At 45.3% G+C, this 21,884-nt stretch overlaps 4 protein-coding genes across 9 annotated transcripts in view; 2 read left to right on the forward strand and 2 right to left on the reverse strand.

The window, feature by feature from the left end:
* The first annotated feature begins 106 nt into the window (after positions 1-106).
* Positions 107-2,989, forward strand: tspan3a (tetraspanin 3a). The gene is made up of 7 exons (XM_029152701.3): positions 107-510; positions 1,057-1,248; positions 1,396-1,470; positions 1,638-1,739; positions 1,820-1,972; positions 2,065-2,148; positions 2,293-2,989. Exons 1-7 carry the CDS (start codon positions 448-450, stop codon positions 2,383-2,385), a joined length of 762 nt encoding a protein of 253 aa, XP_029008534.1. The 5' UTR covers positions 107-447; the 3' UTR covers positions 2,386-2,989.
* On the reverse strand, positions 2,872-8,754 carry pstpip1a (proline-serine-threonine phosphatase interacting protein 1a). Its single transcript, XM_029152694.3, has 15 exons — positions 8,617-8,754; positions 7,705-7,805; positions 7,542-7,616; positions 7,411-7,445; positions 7,219-7,325; positions 7,061-7,123; positions 6,521-6,625; positions 6,170-6,215; positions 5,987-6,066; positions 5,613-5,711; positions 5,437-5,533; positions 5,241-5,325; positions 5,093-5,163; positions 4,082-4,185; positions 2,872-3,993 (listed from the first exon to the last, which is right to left on the reverse strand). The coding sequence occupies exons 1-15, from the start codon at positions 8,647-8,649 to the stop codon at positions 3,862-3,864; spliced, it is 1,233 nt and encodes a 410-aa protein (XP_029008527.1). The 5' UTR covers positions 8,650-8,754; the 3' UTR covers positions 2,872-3,861.
* Positions 8,755-9,038: 284 nt separating this feature from the next.
* Positions 9,039-12,636, reverse strand: rcn2 (reticulocalbin 2). Of its 2 annotated transcripts, none has more exons than XM_029152697.3 (8): positions 12,353-12,636; positions 10,706-10,846; positions 10,525-10,627; positions 10,257-10,453; positions 10,055-10,168; positions 9,881-9,974; positions 9,639-9,778; positions 9,039-9,504 (listed from the first exon to the last, which is right to left on the reverse strand). In XM_029152697.3, the coding sequence occupies exons 2-8, from the start codon at positions 10,844-10,846 to the stop codon at positions 9,361-9,363; spliced, it is 933 nt and encodes a 310-aa protein (XP_029008530.1). In that variant the 5' UTR covers positions 12,353-12,636; the 3' UTR covers positions 9,039-9,360. The 2 variants fall into 2 exon arrangements, with proteins under 2 accessions (XP_029008530.1, XP_029008529.1); XM_029152696.2 differs by lacking the exon at positions 12,353-12,636 and adding an exon at positions 11,260-11,331.
* scaper (S-phase cyclin A-associated protein in the ER) overlaps positions 11,927-21,884 on the forward strand; it is a 45,244-nt gene continuing 35,286 nt past the window's right edge. The window contains exons 1-10 of one of the 5 annotated variants that reach the window (XM_029152691.3): positions 11,927-12,235; positions 15,430-15,547; positions 16,330-16,406; positions 16,629-16,823; positions 18,783-18,883; positions 19,327-19,443; positions 19,977-20,104; positions 20,211-20,290; positions 20,366-20,497; positions 21,002-21,349. In XM_029152691.3, the coding sequence (XP_029008524.1) occupies positions 12,068-12,235; positions 15,430-15,547; positions 16,330-16,406; positions 16,629-16,823; positions 18,783-18,883; positions 19,327-19,443; positions 19,977-20,104; positions 20,211-20,290; positions 20,366-20,497; positions 21,002-21,349 (1,464 nt within the window). In that variant the 5' untranslated portion in view covers positions 11,927-12,067. Of the gene's footprint in view, positions 12,236-12,839; positions 13,251-13,812; positions 13,830-15,429; positions 15,548-16,329; positions 16,407-16,628; positions 16,824-18,782; positions 18,884-19,326; positions 19,444-19,976; positions 20,105-20,210; positions 20,498-21,001; positions 21,350-21,884 lie in introns of those variants that run through there. The other 4 variants (XM_029152690.3, XM_029152692.3, XM_055509508.1 and 1 more) reach the window with 4 other exon arrangements.

Genomic DNA, 21,884 nt, shown 5'->3' on the forward strand with positions numbered 1-21,884 from the left:
AAATCTTTATTTGTGACATTTCAGTGATTCCTCGTAAAATCGGGTTATGAATACGTACAGTATATGTAGAAATCACACTACACAGTGAAAGATGCAGAAAAAAAGCAAAATAAAAAGTAAAGTCAAATTGTAAATCCAGTAGAAGTTAACAAAAACCTCAATCGCCACAGTTGCATTTAAGTTTTTTATCATTTCGGTCTCCAAATCGCAAATAAAGGCTGCTTGAAGTAAAATTGTTGCACTTTTCATATTCCAGGGACTCTTCGGTGCTCCGGTGCCTCTTAACGCTCGTTTGCGTGCGCTGCGACGGGCTTCGCCGGTGGCGCTGCGCCGCAGGTGCCTCCGACTGCGCGGTGGCGCTGCGCAGAGCACGACATGTCCGACTAGCAGCTGCCTGCGGCCGCCTACTGCACGTTTACCCCAAAGTGAACCGGCCGCGTCAGAGAGATGGGGCAGTGCGGCGTCACGTCGTCGAAAACGGTCCTGGTCTTCCTGAACCTCATATTTTGGGTGAGTTTGTCCATTTGGCTGCGGTTTGACGAACGTGCGTCACGGCGCGGCCGCTAGCTGCGGCGGCTACGTGTCCGCTCGGCTCCGCTCGGCTCCGCGGCTAGCTTCCGCGGCCGACCTTTGTTTAGCCAGGGTGGGAGCGGGCCGTGGGCGAGTGACTTCACGGCAGCGGAGTGTTGAGGCCGCGGCGGAGCCGTGAGCGACGCGTGTGCGGTCTGCTGGTGCGGAAAGGCCCATCTGCGTAAAACCAGTCAGGGCAGCAGCTTGACTGCAGCCACCAACACGACGTGAATCAGCCATACGTGCACGTAGTTTCATAGAAATGACATAACACGCATTACTGTATTTGTGTAATGTGTCAGTTTTACAAAAGTTACCTAAACATCATCAAACTGCTAAATGACTGATCTGCAGGCAGGATGAGCTGCGTACATGACGGGTTTCACATTTTTGTAAACAACGGATGGGAGAGAATTACGTCAACGTGCATTTTTGTCTGAGAATGGCCTTAGATCAGGTCTTGATGCTCGTGTTCTCCGTCCACAGGCCGCTGCTGGTATCCTGTGCTACGTGGGCGCCTACGTCTTCATCACATATGATGACTACGATCACTTCTTTGAAGACGTGTACACCCTCATCCCTGCGGTGGTCATCATTGCAGTTGGAGGCCTCCTCTTCATCATCGGGCTCATTGGATGCTGCGCTACAGTGAGGGAGAGCTACTGTGGGCTCACCACGGTGAGTACAAGCGCTGAGACCTATGTGTTACCTGAGAGCAGGCTTTACGCATTTATTAGACTCACTGGGCATAAAATATAAAGAAGGTCACTGGAGGAGGCCAGAGCGAGGCAGTCTGTGTGTCTCATTGTTGGATTCAATCCGCAGTTTGTCGTCATCCTCCTGCTGGTGTTCATGACGGAGGTGGCGGTGGTGGTTCTCGGGTACGTTTACAGAGCAAAGGTAAGGAAGTAAAATACAAGTCAGTGTTTTTTTACAGATAGAGAACTCGTAACGGGGCAGGTCTCCCTGATAACCCGCACCCAGAGGAGCGCGGATTATCTGTGACCCCAGATAATCTCATCGAGTCTCTGTGCTTGCTTTGCACTCACCCTTTTAACCTTTGTCAGGTTGAAGATGAAGTTAACCGCTCTATCAAGAGCGTGTACGACGACTACAGCGGTACAAACAGCAACGCACAGAGCCGCGCCATCGACTACGTCCAGAGACAGGTGAGTCCCGGCTCCACATCCACATCCACGTCGGTCGTTGCGAGGCTTCGCCCGTGACCTGTGCTTTGATATATCCACAGCTTCACTGCTGTGGGATCCACAGCTACTCCGACTGGCGGTACACACCCTGGTATGAGGAGTCAAAGAACAACAGCGTGCCCATCAGCTGTTGCATAGCAAGTGTTGACAGCTGCACGGGGTCCCTCAGTCGTCCTGAGGACCTCTACCAGGAAGTACGTCTCCTCCAGATTCATCACACGTCCACACCGATGCAGCCGCATGCGTTTTAATGGTAGTGCCTCTGCTGTGTTTGTTTGTGTCGTAGGGCTGTGAGGCTCTGGTGGTAAAGAAGCTGAAGGAAATCATGATGTACGTCATTTGGACTGCTCTGACATTCGCTGCCATCCAGGTATATATGACTCTCACAGCCTTTCTCACATAGGTTTTCCTAAGAGGTGTCCATTTTATTGTCTGTAAAGCTGCAGAATCTTAGAATTCACACACTGTAATACTGATGAGGAGCGTGATGAGAAGTGTCCGTCTCCTCCTCTAGATGCTGGGGATGCTCTGCGCGTGTGTGGTGCTGTGTCGCAGAAGCAGGGATCCCGCCTACGAGCTGCTCATCACGGGGGGCACGATCGCCTGAAGGAGACCGCCTAAACGCACACTCAGAATGTCAGAGCATGAGAATAACCTCTTACCACACTAACTAAATCAAAGCTGCATAGAGTTACCTGTCTTTCCAACGCGAAGAGAAAAGCTGATGACCAAACTAATGGTCAGCGGGAATAAGAAGTAGAAAGCACCGTGGCTCAGAGGAGGAGGAGTCACGTGGAGCTCGGTCCTGGTTTGCACTGTGTCTGTCTTTTATACTATTTAAATCTGTCATGTACTTGAATGAAAGGGTCTATAGCTTTACTCTGTACCCCCACTATTAATACTACTGCTATTACTGTTGTACTCATACTACTACTACTACTACTACTACTACTACTACTACTACTACTACTATTACTACTACTTCTATTACAGCTTAGGTGTAGGTCACTTGTCACCAGCAGTATTGTGTCAAGTAACAGTGGACACCACAGTCCACATAACAGGTTTTAACAAAAACTGATTCTTCACTTAGTTTTGCTTTTCTGGCTTTTATTAAGTTTGAACCCTGTAATCTCCTTTTAGTGTTTGGGATTGTTAGGTAGCAACGAGAAGACTTAAGAACGTGAATAAAATGTGAGGGGAAAGTTCAAGGTGAATGTTCCATTTGTGGAAATCTTAACAATGCAACAATCTAATAATGCAAAAAGTCAATTCAGTCCTTGAGTCAGTTTAACATATTCAGCTAAAATGTTCGTTCTCTGGTTCTCTTTGTATTTGGCTTTACCTATTTAGATTAAGATGAAACATGCACGGCTGTCAGAGTCGGCAGCGATCACTAGTCTGTGTCTACTTCTAGAGCATTTGGGATCCCTAAATAACCCTCATACCCCAAATGGTGGGAAAGGAAATCCACTCTGGCCGTGAGTCAGACACAGTCAGCGTTGCACCGCAGAGTAACCAGACACCTCAGCTACACGACGCAACAAGCAGCCCTGGCTGTATTTAGTGCTTTGTGTGGCTTAAAGTGTAGTCCTCACTGCACTAAATAGCTCATCACAAAACTGGTTTGCGCTTTGGTCGGTCTGTGTAAAAAAAATGTGACGCATACATTTTTACCATTGCGTCCTTTTTAGCATTCAGAATAGAAATCATAACTACACAAACACATTAGAGTGAAAATACCAACAGTGGAAACATTATGTCCAAACAAAAATATACCAAAGTATAAACGTTTCTTGAGCACTAACAGTATGAATATGTATCATGGCAATAAATAATGTAACGTGTGTGACAACAGCTTTATAAAATGCAAAGTTGATCTATAAAACAGAAAAGGTGTTGCTGCCCGGCTTTCGTTCTGGTTAGATTCATGCGGTTTGACTTGTGGTAACTGTGTTTAACTGTGTGACCACTGGGGGGAGTCCATGCATGCGACCCGACAGGAAAAGGAACAGCAGATGAACCTAAACTATACGAAAGCGAGGCCCGAGGGTTCCGTCCTGGCCGTCCCTGCTGCGCGAGCTCATTCTTGGGAGAGGTAGGAGCCTGGAACCAGCCCCACGAGGCCGTTCCTCTGCACCGTCCACCAGCCGTCCTCGCCCTGCTCCACGACCAGCACCACGTCACCGGTGGACACAGACAGCTCGCCCTGGCCCTGGACGAGAACAGAAGCAGTTAGTTACAAACCAGGCAGCACGTTTAAGCTTCTGTTCACAGTGCGGCACCAGGGCCGAGACGCTCACCTGCGCCACGTAGTCATACAAGGCCTTGTATTCGCTGCTGTTCAGCAAGCACTGAACCCCAGGGATGGAAGCATATACGCCATCCGACCTTTCTGTTGACAGACCTGTGAAAATGACATGTTATTGCATTGAGCAACTGATGCTGTATATGTTTTAGAAAAACAGGAAGTTTGCATTTAATTAGATTTAAAACTAGATGCTGCCTGATGATAAGTAAATACTTTCATTGAAGAAACACAAAATAAGGTGGTGATCTAAATGTACATGATCTTTAAATACTTAATGGTCAGGCTTTATCTCTCCTTAAAACTGTCTGGTTGCAGTGGGGGAAATATTCGACACATTGTGAAATCATATCTAATCATTGGCGTTAACTCAATATGACAACACAGAAAAACTATTGAAGTTTTCTTATGGCTGTTAAAAAAAGACTGAGCCCTGTGTGGCAGCTTCAAGTTGTGATGGAGGGTAAAGATGGAGAGCTCCCCAAAGGCCTTTGCAACAGGGCTGTTGAGCAACGAAGGAAAAGCACAGTTTACAGGCCGATGTCTCAAATCCTAAATGTCCCCATCAGGCCGACGTCACCACCAGCACATGGACTGGCAGGGTTTCTTACTGTGTGGTAAGAAAAAGAATGGGAGGACTATTCCAGGATGCAGTGAGCCCTGAAAGGCCAGCAACACATGACCCATCAGAGCGTTTGGGACACACAGAAGGTGTCGCCTGAAATCTGAGATTTAAAGAGCGCCTGTTCTGAAGGATAAATCAAAGATCAACCCAAGTTCTGTGAGAGACCAGTGTCAGAGACCGCTGCTAACGAGGCCTCTGCTAACGAGGCCTCTAGCTTCCGCCTTGTATAGACTTATATGGACGGATTTTTAGGCTGTTGTTCTGCATCCTGCCTTAGTTTTTTTTTGCTGTTTCGCCTTGGTGCTGTCAGCACAACAGGCTTCCACAAGCTGTCATGACTTCGGAAATCGCAGGGTTGCCTGAATGAGCGTGACACCGTACCTGTGTGTTGCGTCACCGGCTCAGCGATGTTCGTCCTGGAGCCGGAGTTCCCCTGCAGAAGGTTTGAAAACCTGCAAACGGAGCAAGCGTCGTCAGTGACTGACAGGAAACACCGTTATACAACAATATGTGCTCTGAACTGCGTGACCTTTTCATGACCCCCACGATCCCTGCACTGCCGTTTCGGTCTGCCGTGCCGTCCCTGTCGTAGTAGTTCTCGTACGTAACCGGAGCTGTGAATGAGAAGAGAGTGGCCCGCAATCCATCAGCTGTTTCTGAGCGAGGCCGGCCTCCTGCCACAGGGCCGGGCAGCGGATGATATGGAGATAAACCAGGCCGAATACCTGGTGGGGCGGCGCCGGTTCTGTTCATCTCCACAAAGCCGTTGTTGTCTGTGATGACGTCACACTTTTCCAGCACTTTCCTCGCCTCCTCGTAGCACTAAGAGGCAAGCGGGAGTTTCCATCAGTGAAGGTCAGGCTCAGTGAGCCGTGGGCGGGTTGGAAGCCTCTGCACCCACCTCGTCGTCTCGCACGCACTGCATCGACAGATGGTTGCAGTGCACCCACAATGCATTTCTCAGCACGCTAATGCGGTCCTCTTCCTGTTGCTGGAACATCTGTAACACCGTGGAGTAGGTGTGAATAACACTCACTGTTCACTCAGCATCAGACAAAAACACAGTACACACAGACAACAGCAGCATCAGTGAAGCAATCAGCTCATAATACAACAAAATACTACAACAACACATTCAACTCTGATGAACTGTTATTTTCACTCTGTTACATAGTGGGTTTATATGCAGTAAATAGGAAGTATTACGCAAACCCACTGACTAAACTGGCCTCCTTCTGAATGGCAGTGTATTCACGGCTTCCAGTGTCTCTTTACCTCACACGTGCTGACGTGGGTCGACTCCCACTCCTGACGGACCTTGTCGAGCTGCTCGATGTTGGACTTGTACTGGATCTCTACACGCACGCAGGAGAATTTGGGTTGGATCTAGATATACTTATTCTCATAAACGGGAAGTAATGTGACTTGAAAGCTGCACGGCTCATGCTTTGTCCTTACCGGCCTCCCCGGCAGCTTCTCTGCACTGTTTATATTTGGTCTTTGCCTGAAATAAGAAAAGTAAGCTGCAAAATGACATATTGCCTTTACTCAATATAAACCTGTAGATTACAGAATCTCTAGCATGATTGTGTCACATTATAATTTCTCCCGTAGCCGAACAGGGTCCAGGATGTAATTACACAAGTGTTACGTGGAAACATGTACTGTATGTACACATTCATAAAGGTGTGGGGCATTTCCACACCCTGAATCGTTCTGCCTCCTGAAAACCACAGAGCAGCGCCGTAGGAAAGTGAAGGCCTCATTCGTCGCCTGTGGTGGACTGAAATCACTGCGCTACAGATTTACCTTATCACTCTGTTTGGGTGTAGATGTCTGGGCGCTTTCCATCCTCTCGGCCGCTTGCTCCGCCTCGTCCGCCTCTCTGCAGCGCAGCTCGTAAGCTTTTTTAGACTGGGAAGGAAGACAGAACAGAAGCCTCATGACATTACAGTACATACGTTAAATTAAAGTAATAAATTACCCAGTCATGGTCCTCTGTGCCCTATGAGGCCGTGGCAGGAAGGGGGCTGGGGGGGGGTGCATGTGCAGGAAAGATAAAGTGCATCAAGCGAGGGCTCACTTCCTTCTTTTTCTGAGCCGAGGGATGCAAACATAAGCTCAGGCCTCTATTATTAAACGTTACACGTGCCATTTTCTTGGTAGTTTGAGTAACTTCCTCACCGTCGCACGGTTTTAACTGACGGGAGGATGCCTGGACGCACATGAACATTCGCCAGCACTGAAAGAAGCTCTGAGATGCCGTTCACCACTAGCACAAAGAGCATGAGAATAAAAATACGCATCAGACGTCATCGTGCAGTGGTCGGTGAACAAAAGTGTACTCACGTCTATCGTTTTCTTGTAGAGGGAGACTTTTGTCTTCTGAACCTTCTCCATAATGACTTCATACTAAAATGTGAGCATCACCATATTATTACAAATACAGCCACTGACAGAGGCAGATCTGTTTTCAGATTTCCCCTCTATGCAAAACACCTATGCACCTTTTTCCTCTGCTCCTTCTGTCGCTCTCTGAACTGCTCCATCCTCTTCACCTCCTCCTTTAGCAGCGTGGACAACTGAATGTGCAGGTTTCCCATGTTCTCAATTTCTACACAACAGCAAAAAGCGTGCAGTTAGAAAATCCGAATGAACGGTGCCCTCTTTTCAAAAGCAAAACCTTTCTGCGTGCTTACGCGCTTTCATTTCATCGAAAGACGTCCTCAAAGTCCTGTGGAAACAAAAGAACAGGAAATTCTTAAAAGACTTCACACGGACCCACGTCGTGAAATGAGAAGTTTAATCGTATTCGAATGTGCCAACGCACCAGGCCTCGCGTGTGCCTCCGGCTTTACGTGCAATCGTGACCAGTTCTTTACCATATTTCTCCTCAGCAGATGCTCTGGAAGGACAAGCCCACAGCCCAGCTGACGGTCACATCACTGCACTGTTCATAACACCGTTCACACGTTCATAATCTCTGAGCCCACCTCATTTTCAGGAGTTCCTCCATGTCTTTGCACGTCCGTCTGCCATTGTTGAGTCTCTGAATAATAGTCTCATACCCAATATTACTGATGAAGTCTGATCCCTAAAAACCGTGAATACCAAACAGTAAAATGTGTACAGTAAGAGAAGATGTTTACAACATTATATTTTATGTTTAGCTGAAAGAAAATGCACGTTTCTTTGCTTCATATGTAAATCTCCATTTATCAGAATTGAAAGCGTTACACAAGCCCTAAATGGAAATAACCAGTAGGCAAATGTAGAGGAAGGCGTAACCAACTATCTGCCTGATGTCACTAACATGGAAATATAGAATGAATAGTGAAAACCACAAATGTTCATACTGCTTATGATATGATTATGATGTATCGCATTAACTGGTTACATAGACTTCTGATTCGTCCGAGGGGTGTGTACAGTATGTGCTACAAGGAAGCTCTGTTCAGATATGAAAAGATTATGTAGATTTGTGTGGCTGACAGAAAACTCGCAATAATGAGACATTTTGACAATTATCGTATCCATATGCCTCGATCTGTATTAAAGCAAATGCTTATTCTTTTTGGACTTAAACCATAAACCTATTTTAATGAAATGAGTCAGACGATGCAGTTTGTGTGACACGTGGTTTTAGAAATGAATACATAAAATTACAACCTAAAGATAAAATCAACTGTTTCTGTTGATCGCTGAATAAGATTTAAAATTGTCGCAGCAAAATGAAAGAAAACCAATGAGGCGTCGGATGATGGCTACAGATATTTAAGCACACACTAAGACGAGCACTATAATTCAAAAACACCAGTGATTCAAAGCTGTGACTAACTTAGGTCTCAGCTCATAAGAATAAAGAGTAAAAATACACATGGATCAGTGACTTCCCACCGACTCACCCAGAACGCGTCTTTAAACTGCAGGGTCATCATCCTAATGGCAGTTAAAATTGTCCCCGTCCAAAAAATCCACTTTAAAATCGCTTCACAGCGGCATGAAGGGCTTGCACTGGGTGCAAGTGAAACGGATCATGACACATTCAGGAAACCAGCCTTCAAACAGCAACACTCGCTCATTTGATTTAAATGAGGAAGAGCCGCAACATGTCAGCAGCCACCGCAGCTGGACTGATACTCGCCTCGGGTCGCACTGTGGCACAAGTAGACGGACCGAATATCAACGCCACACGGCTGCAGCTGCAGCTCAACCAGCCTTTTATTGTAGCACGCAGAGTCCTTTTTCTGTGCAGGGGTGTATATTTGAATAACCGTGTTTTGTTTGGATTTATTAAAATTCTCCACAAAGCCGCTTAAGCCAAATATTCCCAGTTTCCCTGTTTATTCGTGAGGCGGTGGTGAGTGACAAAATAAAAAAAAATCAAGAAAAAGATCATCAGGTCTCGCAACACGTGGTTTTGCAAAGCTGCTGCCGGTCAGAATGTGCTGACACTGACAGAGAGGTGTTAAAACACTGAGGATCGTTGTAGAGGATGTGTGCATACAACACGGCTGTTGCAATATCTTCCAAGTAGTTCTGTCTTTCTTTCTTCACTTTCCTCATGTAGGTTGATGATGGAACGGTAAGTTAGGATGAGTTGGTGTGAACCCCGGGACTACGTTACATCTTATACCAGTAAACATTAGTTATAATTCATCATGAGACACGTGTAGGTGTCTGCCATAGTCTGTCACTTCACTGTTCATGAAGGTTTCTTGGTTCTTCAAAACCTCGCTTTGTGAGATCTGTCCGTCTCCATCCAGGTCCATTTCCTTGATGAGGTGAAGAGCCTGTTTGGCAGCAAAGCAGAGAGAAGGAAGTGAAATCATAGGTAGGAAATAAATGGAATCAGCAGGATACTACATGAACACGCGGTTGTTCAAATGGAACTCTTCCTTCCAGATGGATAGAGAGTGAGGTTCACCTCTTCTCTGGCTGAGCCGTAGCTGTTCGGCGCCACCCAGCGAAGTTGCTCTTCTCTATTCAACTTGCCGTCCTTGTCTTGATCGTAGAGGTCTTTAAACCGCACCGTCTCTTCAATCTCCCACTGCGAAGGTGACTCCTCTAGTAGAAATAGAGAGCGCAGCACAAAGTCGATGACATGTGAGTTCACTTTGGGTTATGGACCGTAAACGCGCCGCTTTAAAAGCGTCTGTGTGGTCGCACCGTCACCACGAATGTCGCCGATGAATTCTCTTAAGCTGATGAATCCGTCTTTGTCTGTGTCATATTCACTCAACACATCTTCAATGGCAAAATCCTTTTAAAGGAAAGGTTATATCGTCAAAGTGGCAGAAGGCAGTAACATATCAGGCTCAGTAGGAGCTGCTACCGTCTTACAGCCATGCGATCCACTTCCGATGGGTGCGTGAAGGCCAGAAACTCTGTCACGTTAAGGCCGGGAGTGTCGTCCACATCAGCAAAGTCAAAACGCCTCTTCTCCTTCAGATAGAGCTAATGGACACACAAGTCTTCATTAAGTTGATTTACACAGACTTTGAATCCTCCCGTGACGCAATTCATTCAACAGGACAGTGCCTACATGTCTCAGAGACTCCTGCTCTGGATCCTCCACAGCAGCACCGTCATCAAAGCGAATGAGCTGCTCATGAGCGACTGTGTTGTATTCCCTCCATGTTACAACTCCATCTCCGTCGGCGTCATACTCCGGGAAGTGCTCCTTTGCGTCGTCTACGGCATATTTTCTGTAGACGTGTTGTATCCACAGCGTGATCTCCTCTGTGGGAAAAGAAAGTCAAGTGCCATCAAGTGTGATTTATGTGAGAATACTGACAGGTCAAGAGATTCACCTGCACTCAGCAGATTGTCAGCATTTGTGTCAATCTTCTTCACGATTTCCATCATTGTTCTCCTCTGCTGTGTTGGGCTGAGTTTCTTTATCTCCTCTGTGTTCTACAGGTGGATAACATGAACATGTGAGTTGCAGAAAGAGTTGCGGATATGAAAATCAGTAAACATGATTTTGGCAACCTCATCTCCCAGCAGAACGTTGATGTCGTGCTCAGGATTGTGCTGCTGATCAGTATAGTGATCTTCATGCAAATGTTTATGAGAGCCTATAACCAGGCCGAACTGGAGCAACAGCAGAGCCCATAACGCAGCGGGAGTCATCTGTAACACATTTAATCAAAAATAAAAAACAGTTGTTGTTTTTGCACAAAGCAACGGTGCGACCTGGCGGTCAGTTGGACGAAGTTCACACCGCTGAGCTCAGACTGCCGTCCTGCATAACAGTGAGACCGATTAGTTGTCCGTAGCAAGAACTGCGTCTGATCACAAGACGAGGTGAAATAAAGCGAGCCAGTAGACGCATCGCTGCTTCTTTTAACTGTATTACTGATTATGGGGATGATCTGTTGTGGGGGTGAGTGACAATAGCTTATACAAATCGGCGATGCGTCAGAATCGAGGGAACACTGGCACTAAAGAAACACATTCACAGTATAGTCAACTCAGCAGAAATAATGATGAAGTAAACGTGATAAAATAGGAAAATAATGTAAACGTTCAGATGTTGCTATTACCGTGAAAACTTCCCCCGTTCAATGGCTTGGTGACATTCACCCTGAAGCAGGATGTACTTCCGGTTATAATGTCCAAAATAAATGTTTGTGGTTAGGCGAGGGTTTGGGTTTATAATAACTGTACAGTACACAGCAGCGTTTCTGCCAGGTGAGAAAGCGGGGATGTAGTCAAGACTTTAGTAATAGCGACAGGCCATTCTCTACGTCCTCATCCTCTATGATGATATTTTAATTTAATACTGCTAGTTCACTATAATGTAGCTTGATTTGCATTAATCATTTATCTCTTTGGGGTCTTTTGTGTCTTTCAACAGATGATGATGGCTTACACTTACGACTTTTTTAAACAATACATATTAATACTATATAGAGGCACGAAGTTACCAAAGCTACCTGCGCTTTGAATGAATTACTTATATTTTGAAAGCATGCCCCCTGTTTTAAGCTATTTCCTGCTGCTCTAGCTAACTTGACAAGTTCTGGGCCCTCAACCAAACATCCCGCCTGATCTTCCCGGTTGCCATGGCAGAAAGTTCAAGGTCCCGCCCCTTAAAATATTGTCCCTCCTTTTGACCCAAATTATCCTAAACGCGATTGGCCAGCGTGTCTGTCGTATCCAAGTTACGGTCAACGTACTGGATAACCGCCCCGTCTGTCAAAACAGCAGCTACCAGCCGTCTTCCTGCTTTGTTGGGTTGTCCTCACTGTCATGTATTTATCTGACATGTTTTTTCACCAGCCGTGACAACAACACAACTTTGTCCGTGCTCATTAGTTCCACTTAGTGCACTAAGCGTACAGCGGGACGATGTCCAAAGACAACCGCCACGATGGGCGACGGCGTGGCGCTGGGCAGCACCGTCTCGGTCCGAGAGTTAGCCAAGGTGGAGACGGGAGGGAGAGGTCTGGTAGCAACAGCTCCGGCTCCTCGCACGGAGGAGGCAAGAGCAAGAATGCATCCATAACTGCTTTGAAGGTGTGTAATGAGCCGCTGTTGGCTAAAATACAGCAAATGCATACATTTCCCGTCTACAGCCTTATAGCTGGTTTAAGCTAAGCGGTAGCGCTACTGGGATTAAATGGGTGACCTTACCTGTCTAGGTACCTGTTACTAGGTAACACGTTGTTAGCTCTGATGTCCCCTCCAGGTCCTTGTTTGTCCTTTTCTTTACCAGATAATACTCCAAATTTACCCAGAGATAACAAACAAGCCCATTAGCTCTGATCCATATAGAGCATCATTACATTTGTGCGTCTTCGTGTATATTTATTTAATAATCAGAGCTTGTCACAGCTCCCTCTTTCTTGTAGACTTTGTAAGTTTGCACCATTTGTAGGCAGACAGGCCATGTGGACTACGTGTGTTCCCCCCAGAAGCCTATGAATCATCAAATGCTAAGTCCAATCAGATCCAAAGCATCACTCTCTGTGGCTAATGCCCGGCTTGCATTAGCACACACCGCCTCTGAGCCTGCAGCAACACTCATCACTGGCAGCCCGGAATAGGGGGCAGAGCGGCAGGCCTGCTGTGTGCACATGACTGCACAGTGTTTTGGCAGAGGAGGAGAGAGAGTGAGAGCTCTGATGCAGAGCAGAGGAGAGAAGCTGTAAATATAGGAGGCTACATGCAGTGGAGAGCAGGAAAGAGTGGCAGGCAGACGGACAGGCAACAGCAGGCGGTGAACTGGGCCTGACAAGACGCTGCTAACTCAGCAGAGGCACTGAGAGCTCAGGATAGATTGCAGACAGAATAGTCAAAGCGAAAGGCAGGGCTGGCAGGCAGTTGTGCCGCTCAGTCGCCACTGGGAGAGGCATGGACACAGCTGGGCAAGTCGTGGCGGTGGTGACTGGACAGTAGGAGTCTATTTTGGTCCCCCTCGTCAGATGACGATGTGCTCGTGAGGGAGAACAGGTTGCCTGAAGTGGGCTGCAAAAGTATGTCAGGGCTGGACAAGGACGAGGAACCTGCTTACAGACTCTACTTCTATTCTGTATGTATCCTTTGGTTCTTGAAATTTTCTCTGTGTCTCTCCTAATGAGCCAGTTGTCACTCTCTGTCTTCCTGCTTGCTGTTTATAGTCTTTGCCAAAGGGGAAACATTACACTTGCCCCTCATTCAGCAGAGCACAGAAGATAAACACTTTCTCTGCCGCATGAGGAGATCGCCTGACAAGCGAATACACAAGATGTTATGCTCCATTATGTACCTTATTCCTTATAGTTCAACCCAGGAGATAGCTTGTTTGTCGTTGATTAACTGGATTAAGAGAATGTTGCTCTAATCCGTTTTTTTCTCAGGCTGCTGCACACAGTCAGCCATCACTTGTGAGTAGGTGAGGTATTCTCGCAACACTCATCTGTCATTCAATGGCTGCCAAAACAGGGAAAGGCAGTGTAAATATTTGCAGTTGGTATATGGTGCATTGATGTACTGTAGCCTACCTCATTAGTTATTGCTGTTTTGAGAGACCCTGTGTTGTTTGATGTTCTTTTATCTCTTTGCAGTCCTTCTCTGTTTGGTGGACTAAAGCCCAGGCCACTCGACATGTAAAGAATTTTGCTCACTAAAAGTAGGTCAGCTGGATATCTCCCTTAGGGACATTAAATAGTATCAGACCAATAAATACACACATGCTGCTTTTGCATGTGTAACACCTAATGAGCTTTTGGGATTGTTATCGGTGCATAAATACAGGCTTTATTATCATATCTTGTGTTCAGGCTCTGAGCTCAGAGGTGCGTGTCACAGAGGAATAATAATTTCGCTGTAGCTTTCTTGTCTGAATGGCGATGCTAGTTAGAGACAGCCAGGAAAAGAGAGACCCGTTTGTTCCATGACTCATTTGCTTTTAGGAGGAGAACTAGCTCTCCATTCTTGTGTTGGTTTCAGGTAGTGATGCATTTTAAATATGAGGCCACATCTTTTTTGTTTTAAGTTTGGTTTGGAATTTTGTCAATATTAGAATAATTTATGAGCAGGACAGATACAGTGTGAGCGGGAGCAGACACAGTGAGTGGAAGATCGAAAACGATAAACACTTAGGTATAAGCTCCTGTGCTGGTTTGTTAACAGATTTCCAGAAGTCAAACTGTTCAGTGATGTAAGATGACAGGTATTTCTGGTACATCATGTTATTTTCCCTAGGTAAATTGGTTTCTGTTGTTCTTGTTTTGCAAATTGTGTCAAATTCTTCTTTTTGGGGTCTGTCAGTAGACCCCATATGTACATTTAAAGCTTTTATTATTATTAAATAATGTAACAGACTAATACTTAAAGTGGCATATTACATTATGCTGTTGGAATTAAAGATAGTGCTTTCCACTTTTTCCAGGGTAAAATCAAATAACGCTTTAATAGCAATTATGCTTCTGGCTGACTCATAAAAGCACTTTATTATGCTGGCCGTGAAGAATAACAAAAGTCCCTTCCTGTGTGTGGCATTTATCCCAAAGCCTGTTTGGTTGTGGCAAAGACTGAATGCACCATGAATATGTAGTTTGCAGTGTTTACCAGCATGTAGCTGTTCGCAGCAGTGGATTTGTAGCCGCAGGCAGAATCTGAATATCCTGTTCAGACTAATCATAATAAAGGAACAGGACAGATGGCGTATGTGGAGCTCTGTGGCACAGAAGCTGTATGTCAGGCTTTGAATACAGAGGGACTACTTGATAACCAATCATTTAGTTTAAACTGGCCACAAACAATGCTTTGTATGTTTGTATTCATTCCAGTGTGTCACCATAAATACTTGATGAAGAAAATACTTCTTAGATTTTTTACCATTACTTATTTAACGTGACTGGATTTAGTTATCCAGTCACTGGGTTTAGTTCACGTTATTAGTTTGGTTATTAAAGGTCTGCCTGCTTCTGCCTTACAAGGTTATCGTTCTAACATCACGTGTAGCACCCCTTTAGTTCGAATAGGGTCATTTAGTTGCTTACTGTATATGATGGGGATTGTTGTCTTGTTGTCAGCCTGCTCTTCTGGAAGCTCCAAAGCATGTTAATGCAGGGAGGTCAAATGAAATGTCTATACCCAAGTACAAAAATGTACGGTATTTCTCTGAATTGTCTTTGTCACATTCAAACCATACTGCTCTGTGCCGTCTTATCCTTGACCCCTGGATGAAATGAGGAATATTTGCGCTGAATTTGTCTCTCCTGTAGGCTTCTTTTCAGCGCTCCAACAGCCATGACAAAGTGCGCAAGATAGTGGCTGAAGAGGGCCGCGCTGCTCGAAACCTCATAGCCTGGAGTGTGCCGCTGGAGAGTAAAGAGGAGGAAGGTTAGTAGCTGTATTACTGTTACTTAATAAGGATTCATATTCAAGGGAAAATGGACTATATTGTTATTTGTTTGGAGTAGTGGAATGATTATGTTTTTGGTCTCATGGCTGCACTAAGATATTGTTGTAAAGCACTAAAAGTCTCTTGTGGTCACCTGAGTCTGAACAAACATTATACAGCTGTATGTTGTGTTCTATTGTGTTCTATCCCCTAAATGTTTGGTGAATGCATACTAACAGTATCCAGCGGGCTTTACATGATTTGTTGTTACTTTAAAAATGATACCTTCCAACTTGCTTCCTTCAAATGGACATTGTAGTTTTCTTCTGCCTTCGCATTATTCATATTAAACAAGTCTGATTTTAAGTCAGTCGGCCTGCTCAGAACCTCCACCAGCGCCTTCCACCATTTCTTACTTTTACTTGGGCTCCCACTCCTCTTTGTGGGTCAGTTCAATCATTTATTTAAGGCTGCTTTTCTGCTGCTGAATTTGTCATGAAAGCCAGGAATCCTCTTAAAACTCATTTGAGCAGTTCCATCACATGCTTTAACTGGAGCAATAAAAATCGAATTTTACCTTTAGAAGTTTAGAAAATGAGTCTCCTGTTCCCCCCCTCTTACTGTGCATATCTAACATTGTATTTCCCAGCCAAAACCTTAATCAGTCATTACCATGAGTGTTTTAATGATTGTCTATAAACATCATGCACATGTCAACTGTTTTTTGTTGTTTCTTTCTGCTGTGTCTGTATATAAACCCTTCTTACTGTTCTGTACATAGCAAAGTCCAAAAACAACTGCAGCGGTAACTCCAGAGGTCAAAGGATCCATTCTGGACAGCAGAGGAATAAGAAACAGGTTGGTGTATCATCTGTATCCACTAGGAGGCACTGTTGGCTAAGCTAACGCAACTTTGTCCTCTGCTTCGTTGATGTAGATGCAGTAAGACAAAGTCACTGTTGGATCTTTAGGGTTCATGATGTTCAGTTTTCTAATGCGTTATAAGTTTTAGTTGCTCTTGCATATAATTTGCAAAAACCTGGGTTCTTGATGGAAAACTGTTTCTGCTTATCTCCACAGAATGTCGTGGAAAATAAGGGCATAGCTGGTGTGTTGTTGGACAAAGGGGCAGAGAAAAGCCCCACCAAAGCCAGGCAGCCCCGCAAGGTGGATCTGCGAGCACGCTACTGGGCCTTCCTCTTTGACAATCTGCGGCGCGCTGTGGACGAGATTTATGTTACCTGTGAATCTGATCAGAGCGTCGTAGAGTGCAAGGTTAGTGGGGTCTTGGGAAATGGGATTTCTTGTTAAAGGTGTGTGAGCTGTTCGAAACAGGAGGCAGGGAGACTTAAATGTGGGATAACTGACACTAGAGGGAGCCATTCACGTCTGAACTAGATCTCTCATCTTAGAGCTGAACTCACATTCCTCTAAATTCTGCTTTTTGTCACTGGGTCTCCCAGCAGGCCTGCTGGTGAGAGAATTATCACAGGGCTCTGGCGGGCTGAGCTGATGACAGACTAAAAACGATACTGCGTATACTGTATGTTGTATTGTCAAGCATTCCCTGGAATTCCAGTATGATTCTTTCACCTGCAAGTTGAGCATATAGTAAGAATCTTTCATTTTGTGGTAATATGATGTTGCTCCAGCTTCTACTGGTGTCGCACTGCTGGGCGTGTGTTTTTATTGATCCTTCTGCCATTCTGCATTATGCTAAACATGGTTCTGGTGAGGGCCTGCGGTCAGTACCATAGCCCTGTTCCCTGCGGTGTGGTCGTCTTGCTGTCAGTGCCACAGTGCACCTCCCTGTGGTGTGATCGGCATGTTGTCAGCTGGCCTGTGTATTACACTCTGCTACTAGATTTCTGTTTTTCCCATTCCATTGTCTCTCCCTACACCCAAATGCCGTCTAATGGCCACAGAGCTGGGTGCTCGTCATAATTCCCCATCCCAGCTGGCTTGGACTTAATGGACACTGATAGATGATGGAGTCGTCTAGAACGGAAGCAGAGTGCTCCGATAGCCCCCAGCCACAATCCCCAAGTGTAGCTGTGGGCAATCTGCACTGTTTGCTCTCACACAAATGCCTCACAATTTTCCACCTAAAACATATGGGCGTAAACATAACCATCATCAGGAAATGACGCCTAATTTGTTGTTGGAGCTGTTACTGTAACACTTTCTTTTGAATTCGAACCAGTTTGCAGAGCTAATGTAATACAATTTTCCACGCAGAGAAAATGATTCATTTCTGTTTCATAATGATGCCCCCATTTCATTAACACACAACCTCAAGTTCATTACAGCTATTGCTCCGCAGCATCACCTGATTTTTTTTTTTTTTGGTGGAATTTTTTTTTTGTTTGTTTGATTGCTAGTCTGTAACTGTTTCTTGTTCAGATAAAACCCTTTCTTATCCATTCTAATATACTGCAACCCCTCAGAACGTTATGGATGCTATGTGAAGGTTGTTTTTAGCTAAGTGTTCCTGTTAACATGCTAAAAGCCACTTTATGGTTCCTTTACTTGCCGTTGGTTTATCTGTCAGAGGCGCAGCTAGTGCCCCTCCATTTTGGCCTTCATTGCCAAATGAACTGTGGACCACAGTGGCGTTCTTTGCCTGTTAACTAGCTCCAATCAGCAGGCCTGCTTCTGGACACATCTTTCACTGGCCTGACTTGTCTATTAACTAAAAGCACTGTGAAGCTTTACTCTCAATTACCACTCCCTTCACGCTTCCCATCAATCATCTGTGTCCGATTCATTAGAGCTCTGGGAAAAAGCTCCACACAGCTCACCACCTCTGGATAACCAACACTTTTAGCCAGTCCAAGTGCAGATAATAGACATTTGCTGTAAGGAATGTGGTCCGTCTGTGTTTTGTCAAACTTTCCTATTGCTCTACATGCTACATGTGTCAGCAACACTCCTGATTTTCCTGATACATTTTCTAGCTTTCAATTGAATTAGCCTCAGAAGGTTTTAAATGCAATTGAATGGCAGATTTGAACTCAAGCATTTTGAAATGTCAGGTGTTGGGCTTGATTTAAATAAATCTCTAATTTATATCTGCGTTAAGTGGTTATTAAATACGAATACAAAAACAATGGTGGGCATATTGAGAAGAAGTTTTACACTGTACGTAGCAACACATGCTCATTACCCAGCTATTACTATGTTTACAGCCTGCTGTTTTTCAGTCTTCATAACTTCTATAACGTCTGTCTTTAGGAGGTGTTGATGATGTTGGATAACTATGTGCGAGACTTCAAAGCTCTCATAGACTGGATCCAACTTCAGGAGAAGTTGGAGAAAACGGACGCCCAGAATAGGTGATGTTCAGTTTCTCTTCTTTTCGGTTCTCTTCTCTGTGTTGCCTTTATTTACCTTCCATTTTGAATTGTTCCCTGAGGTGAAACTGAAGGTAAAGTATCTGTGACTGGTCCCTGGCTTTGAGTCACAAACAGATTGGATCAATAGTCTTGGCTTTAATACAAAAGGATCCTTGAGTATATTGGCTTCTGTTTAACACTGTGACCACGGCAATCGTAAATTGAGTAGGAAAGGAAATTCTCAGTGCTGACTCTCAATTAGTTCATTTAAAGCTTACTGTTAATTAATGGGACAACCTGAAACCTTTCCATGCTTCAATTATTGCATGAATTGCTGCAAGTGAATCGGTCGTTTAAATGATTTGCCAAAGTATTACTAAGCTTATGAGTTTTGGGCAAACTGTAGTATTAGTTGAGTCAAGTTTACTGCTTTCACTCTTCAGACCCACCTCTTTAGCTTGGGAGGTGCGTAAGATGTCTCCGGGCCGCCATGTAATACCCACCCCCTCAGCAGATAGAATGGTTCCATCTCCAGGTGCCCGCCGCACCCTCAACTTCAGGTAAGCTCTGTTTAACTGGCATTATTTCCAAGCAAACTTTTTATTTGATTTCCATTGTATCATAAAGCATCCTGTTATACGCCAGTCAATACAGTACGTCTGATGCCTGCCTGTTTTTGAAAGGGTTAGGAAATGGACTTTGTATTATCTAGCAATTCAGCCATTGATTAGTGACGGTGAAGCGTTTGTTTAATGCAGTTGTTGAGTTTCGCTCTTTGGCCACAGACTCTGTAGAAGGTGTAGATGAAAGTGTCAGTTAAAGGCTGCTGAAGCATTGGTTCAATACAGTACGTGCACTGCTCTGTAATCGGATGCTGCAGGAAATGGATATTGATCATGACGGAGGCCTGTTCCACGCCATCTCTGATGTGTGAGTGGAGAGTGCAGGGCGGTGAGACAGAAAGTTCACGGGTCTGCAGACAAAGACGAGCATAACATCAGCAGCTTCTACTGCTGCTGGTGTTATGAAGATACGTTGACTCTATACAGGTGTATATTTGACTGTTCTCATGCATCATGTGTGTTTTTTCCAGTGGCCCCACGTCTACACTGGCTGCAACTCGGCTTTCTCACACAGGACCCAGTTGGGCAGACCGAGTCAAGTGTACTCATTCCGTCCCTAGCTCCAGTCAACCGACCACATCCTTGGTAGAAAAACCCTGTAAGGCATCCCTGCAAGGCCGTTCAAGATTATAATGAAAGAGTCAGATTTATTCCAGCATTGAGAGCACAGTGATTAATCATCGTCTCTTTGGCTAATCTTCCAGGTAAAAAGGATGCTGAGGGCTGGGAGACCGTCCAGCGAGGCCGAACTGCCAAGCCTCGTTCTGCTGCCATGGTTGCCAAGGTCAGTCCTGTCTTGGCTCGAGTCAACCCGAAACAGGACCACACGAAGGGTAACCAGTCACATGTGCCGCCACAGGGACAGCCACAACTGCACCCTGCTTGTCCTCCGGCCAAGGACACGACCCAGACGGACACTGGACAGAAAGTCCCTGTGGAGCCTAAACCCCTGGAGGAGGTTGGGCGTCCTGAGAACAGGGACATGATGGAGGTACTGAGGTTTAGTACCTTGTGACGTCTTTCGTACAGAGCAGTCCCTGGATATCAATTATTCACAAAGAGCAGAGTAACACTAGACCATTTTATCAGCCACATTTGTTTTTGTTTTGGGCTCCATGGTATTCATAGACAGGCTGTCCAGACAGGCATATCAGCTTTAAGGCGATTGATTGTGTACTGACATTTCAGAGGCAGAAAACCCATTTTCACTCTCATGAAATAAATACGCTGTCCCTGCCTCAAGACACATTTGGCAGGAGTGTATTATAACCATCAGTTAATCTTGAAACACAGATCAGTATTTCTGAGATACATGCTTTTACATATTTCTCATAAATGGATGTTTAGGGCATGTCAATACCAGCTTCCTTGCATGATTTGTGTTTCAGCTGTGCGTGTGTTGTATTGTTTTGATTTTAATTTTTTTGTTTATGCTCTCAGTAATTGCTTGTAATATGCATGTACTGATTGATTTTGTGTGTGACTGTCGGTGCAGCCCCCAGCAGAGACTGCACGAGATTTGGAGCAGTGTGTTGACACATCCTGTGAAGACGCGCCTCCCACCATAGCAGCTCATACCCCTTCCCAAGTCCCAGAGCCCACCCCATCCTCAGCCACAACCCCACCAACAGACATTACCCTGTCAGTCCCAGTCCCCCCTCCGACCTGCTCCCCATCCCCAGATCCTCCACAGATGGATGGGCTTGGTGCACTGGCTTTGGGGGACAGTGTGGCTGAGGGGGGCGCGTCACAGGGCATGGCCACATCTGCTCCAGGACAGGCAGAGACTTCCATGGCAGCGCTGAAACTGGAGAGTGTGCTGGACCCCACAGAGCTTTCTACTGTGAGTGCTGAGAGATGGAGGAGCAGAGGGAGGGGAGGGCAGGGGTCCCCATGGGTCCTTCATCGCCTAAACAAAGTCAATCTAAAGAAACCTCCAGACCAAATGTGACGTCAAGACTGCATAGCTCTGTGTAGTGTTGTTATAGCCCCATTTACCGTGAAGAATAGCTGTGAGTAGATGGCTTTTGTACTCAACCAAGTGCTCCCAGGGTGTTTCCTAAAATAATCTCCCAACTTGTTTTATTGTTTTTTGGCCATTGATGTGAGTGTCTAGTTCATATTCACGAGCATCAAACCGCTGGCGAACACTGCCTGTACACATAACTTAACACATTTAACACTAGCATAGCTTTTGATATTGTCTAAATTGGGCCTGTGAAAGTTTAAACCACTGTAAATCACTATATATATTTTTGGAGTGTAAGTTCAAAAAAACTGTTGTCACTAACAGAGCAGTGTCTATGCATGCCATTTAACAACAGGAAACATTGACTACTGTATACTGTACCAAGAGTTAAAACACAAACTAACAAGTG

The sequence above is a fragment of the Betta splendens genome, chromosome 6, assembly GCF_900634795.4.
Source record: "Betta splendens chromosome 6, fBetSpl5.4, whole genome shotgun sequence".
Lineage (NCBI taxonomy): Eukaryota > Metazoa > Chordata > Actinopteri > Anabantiformes > Osphronemidae > Betta > Betta splendens.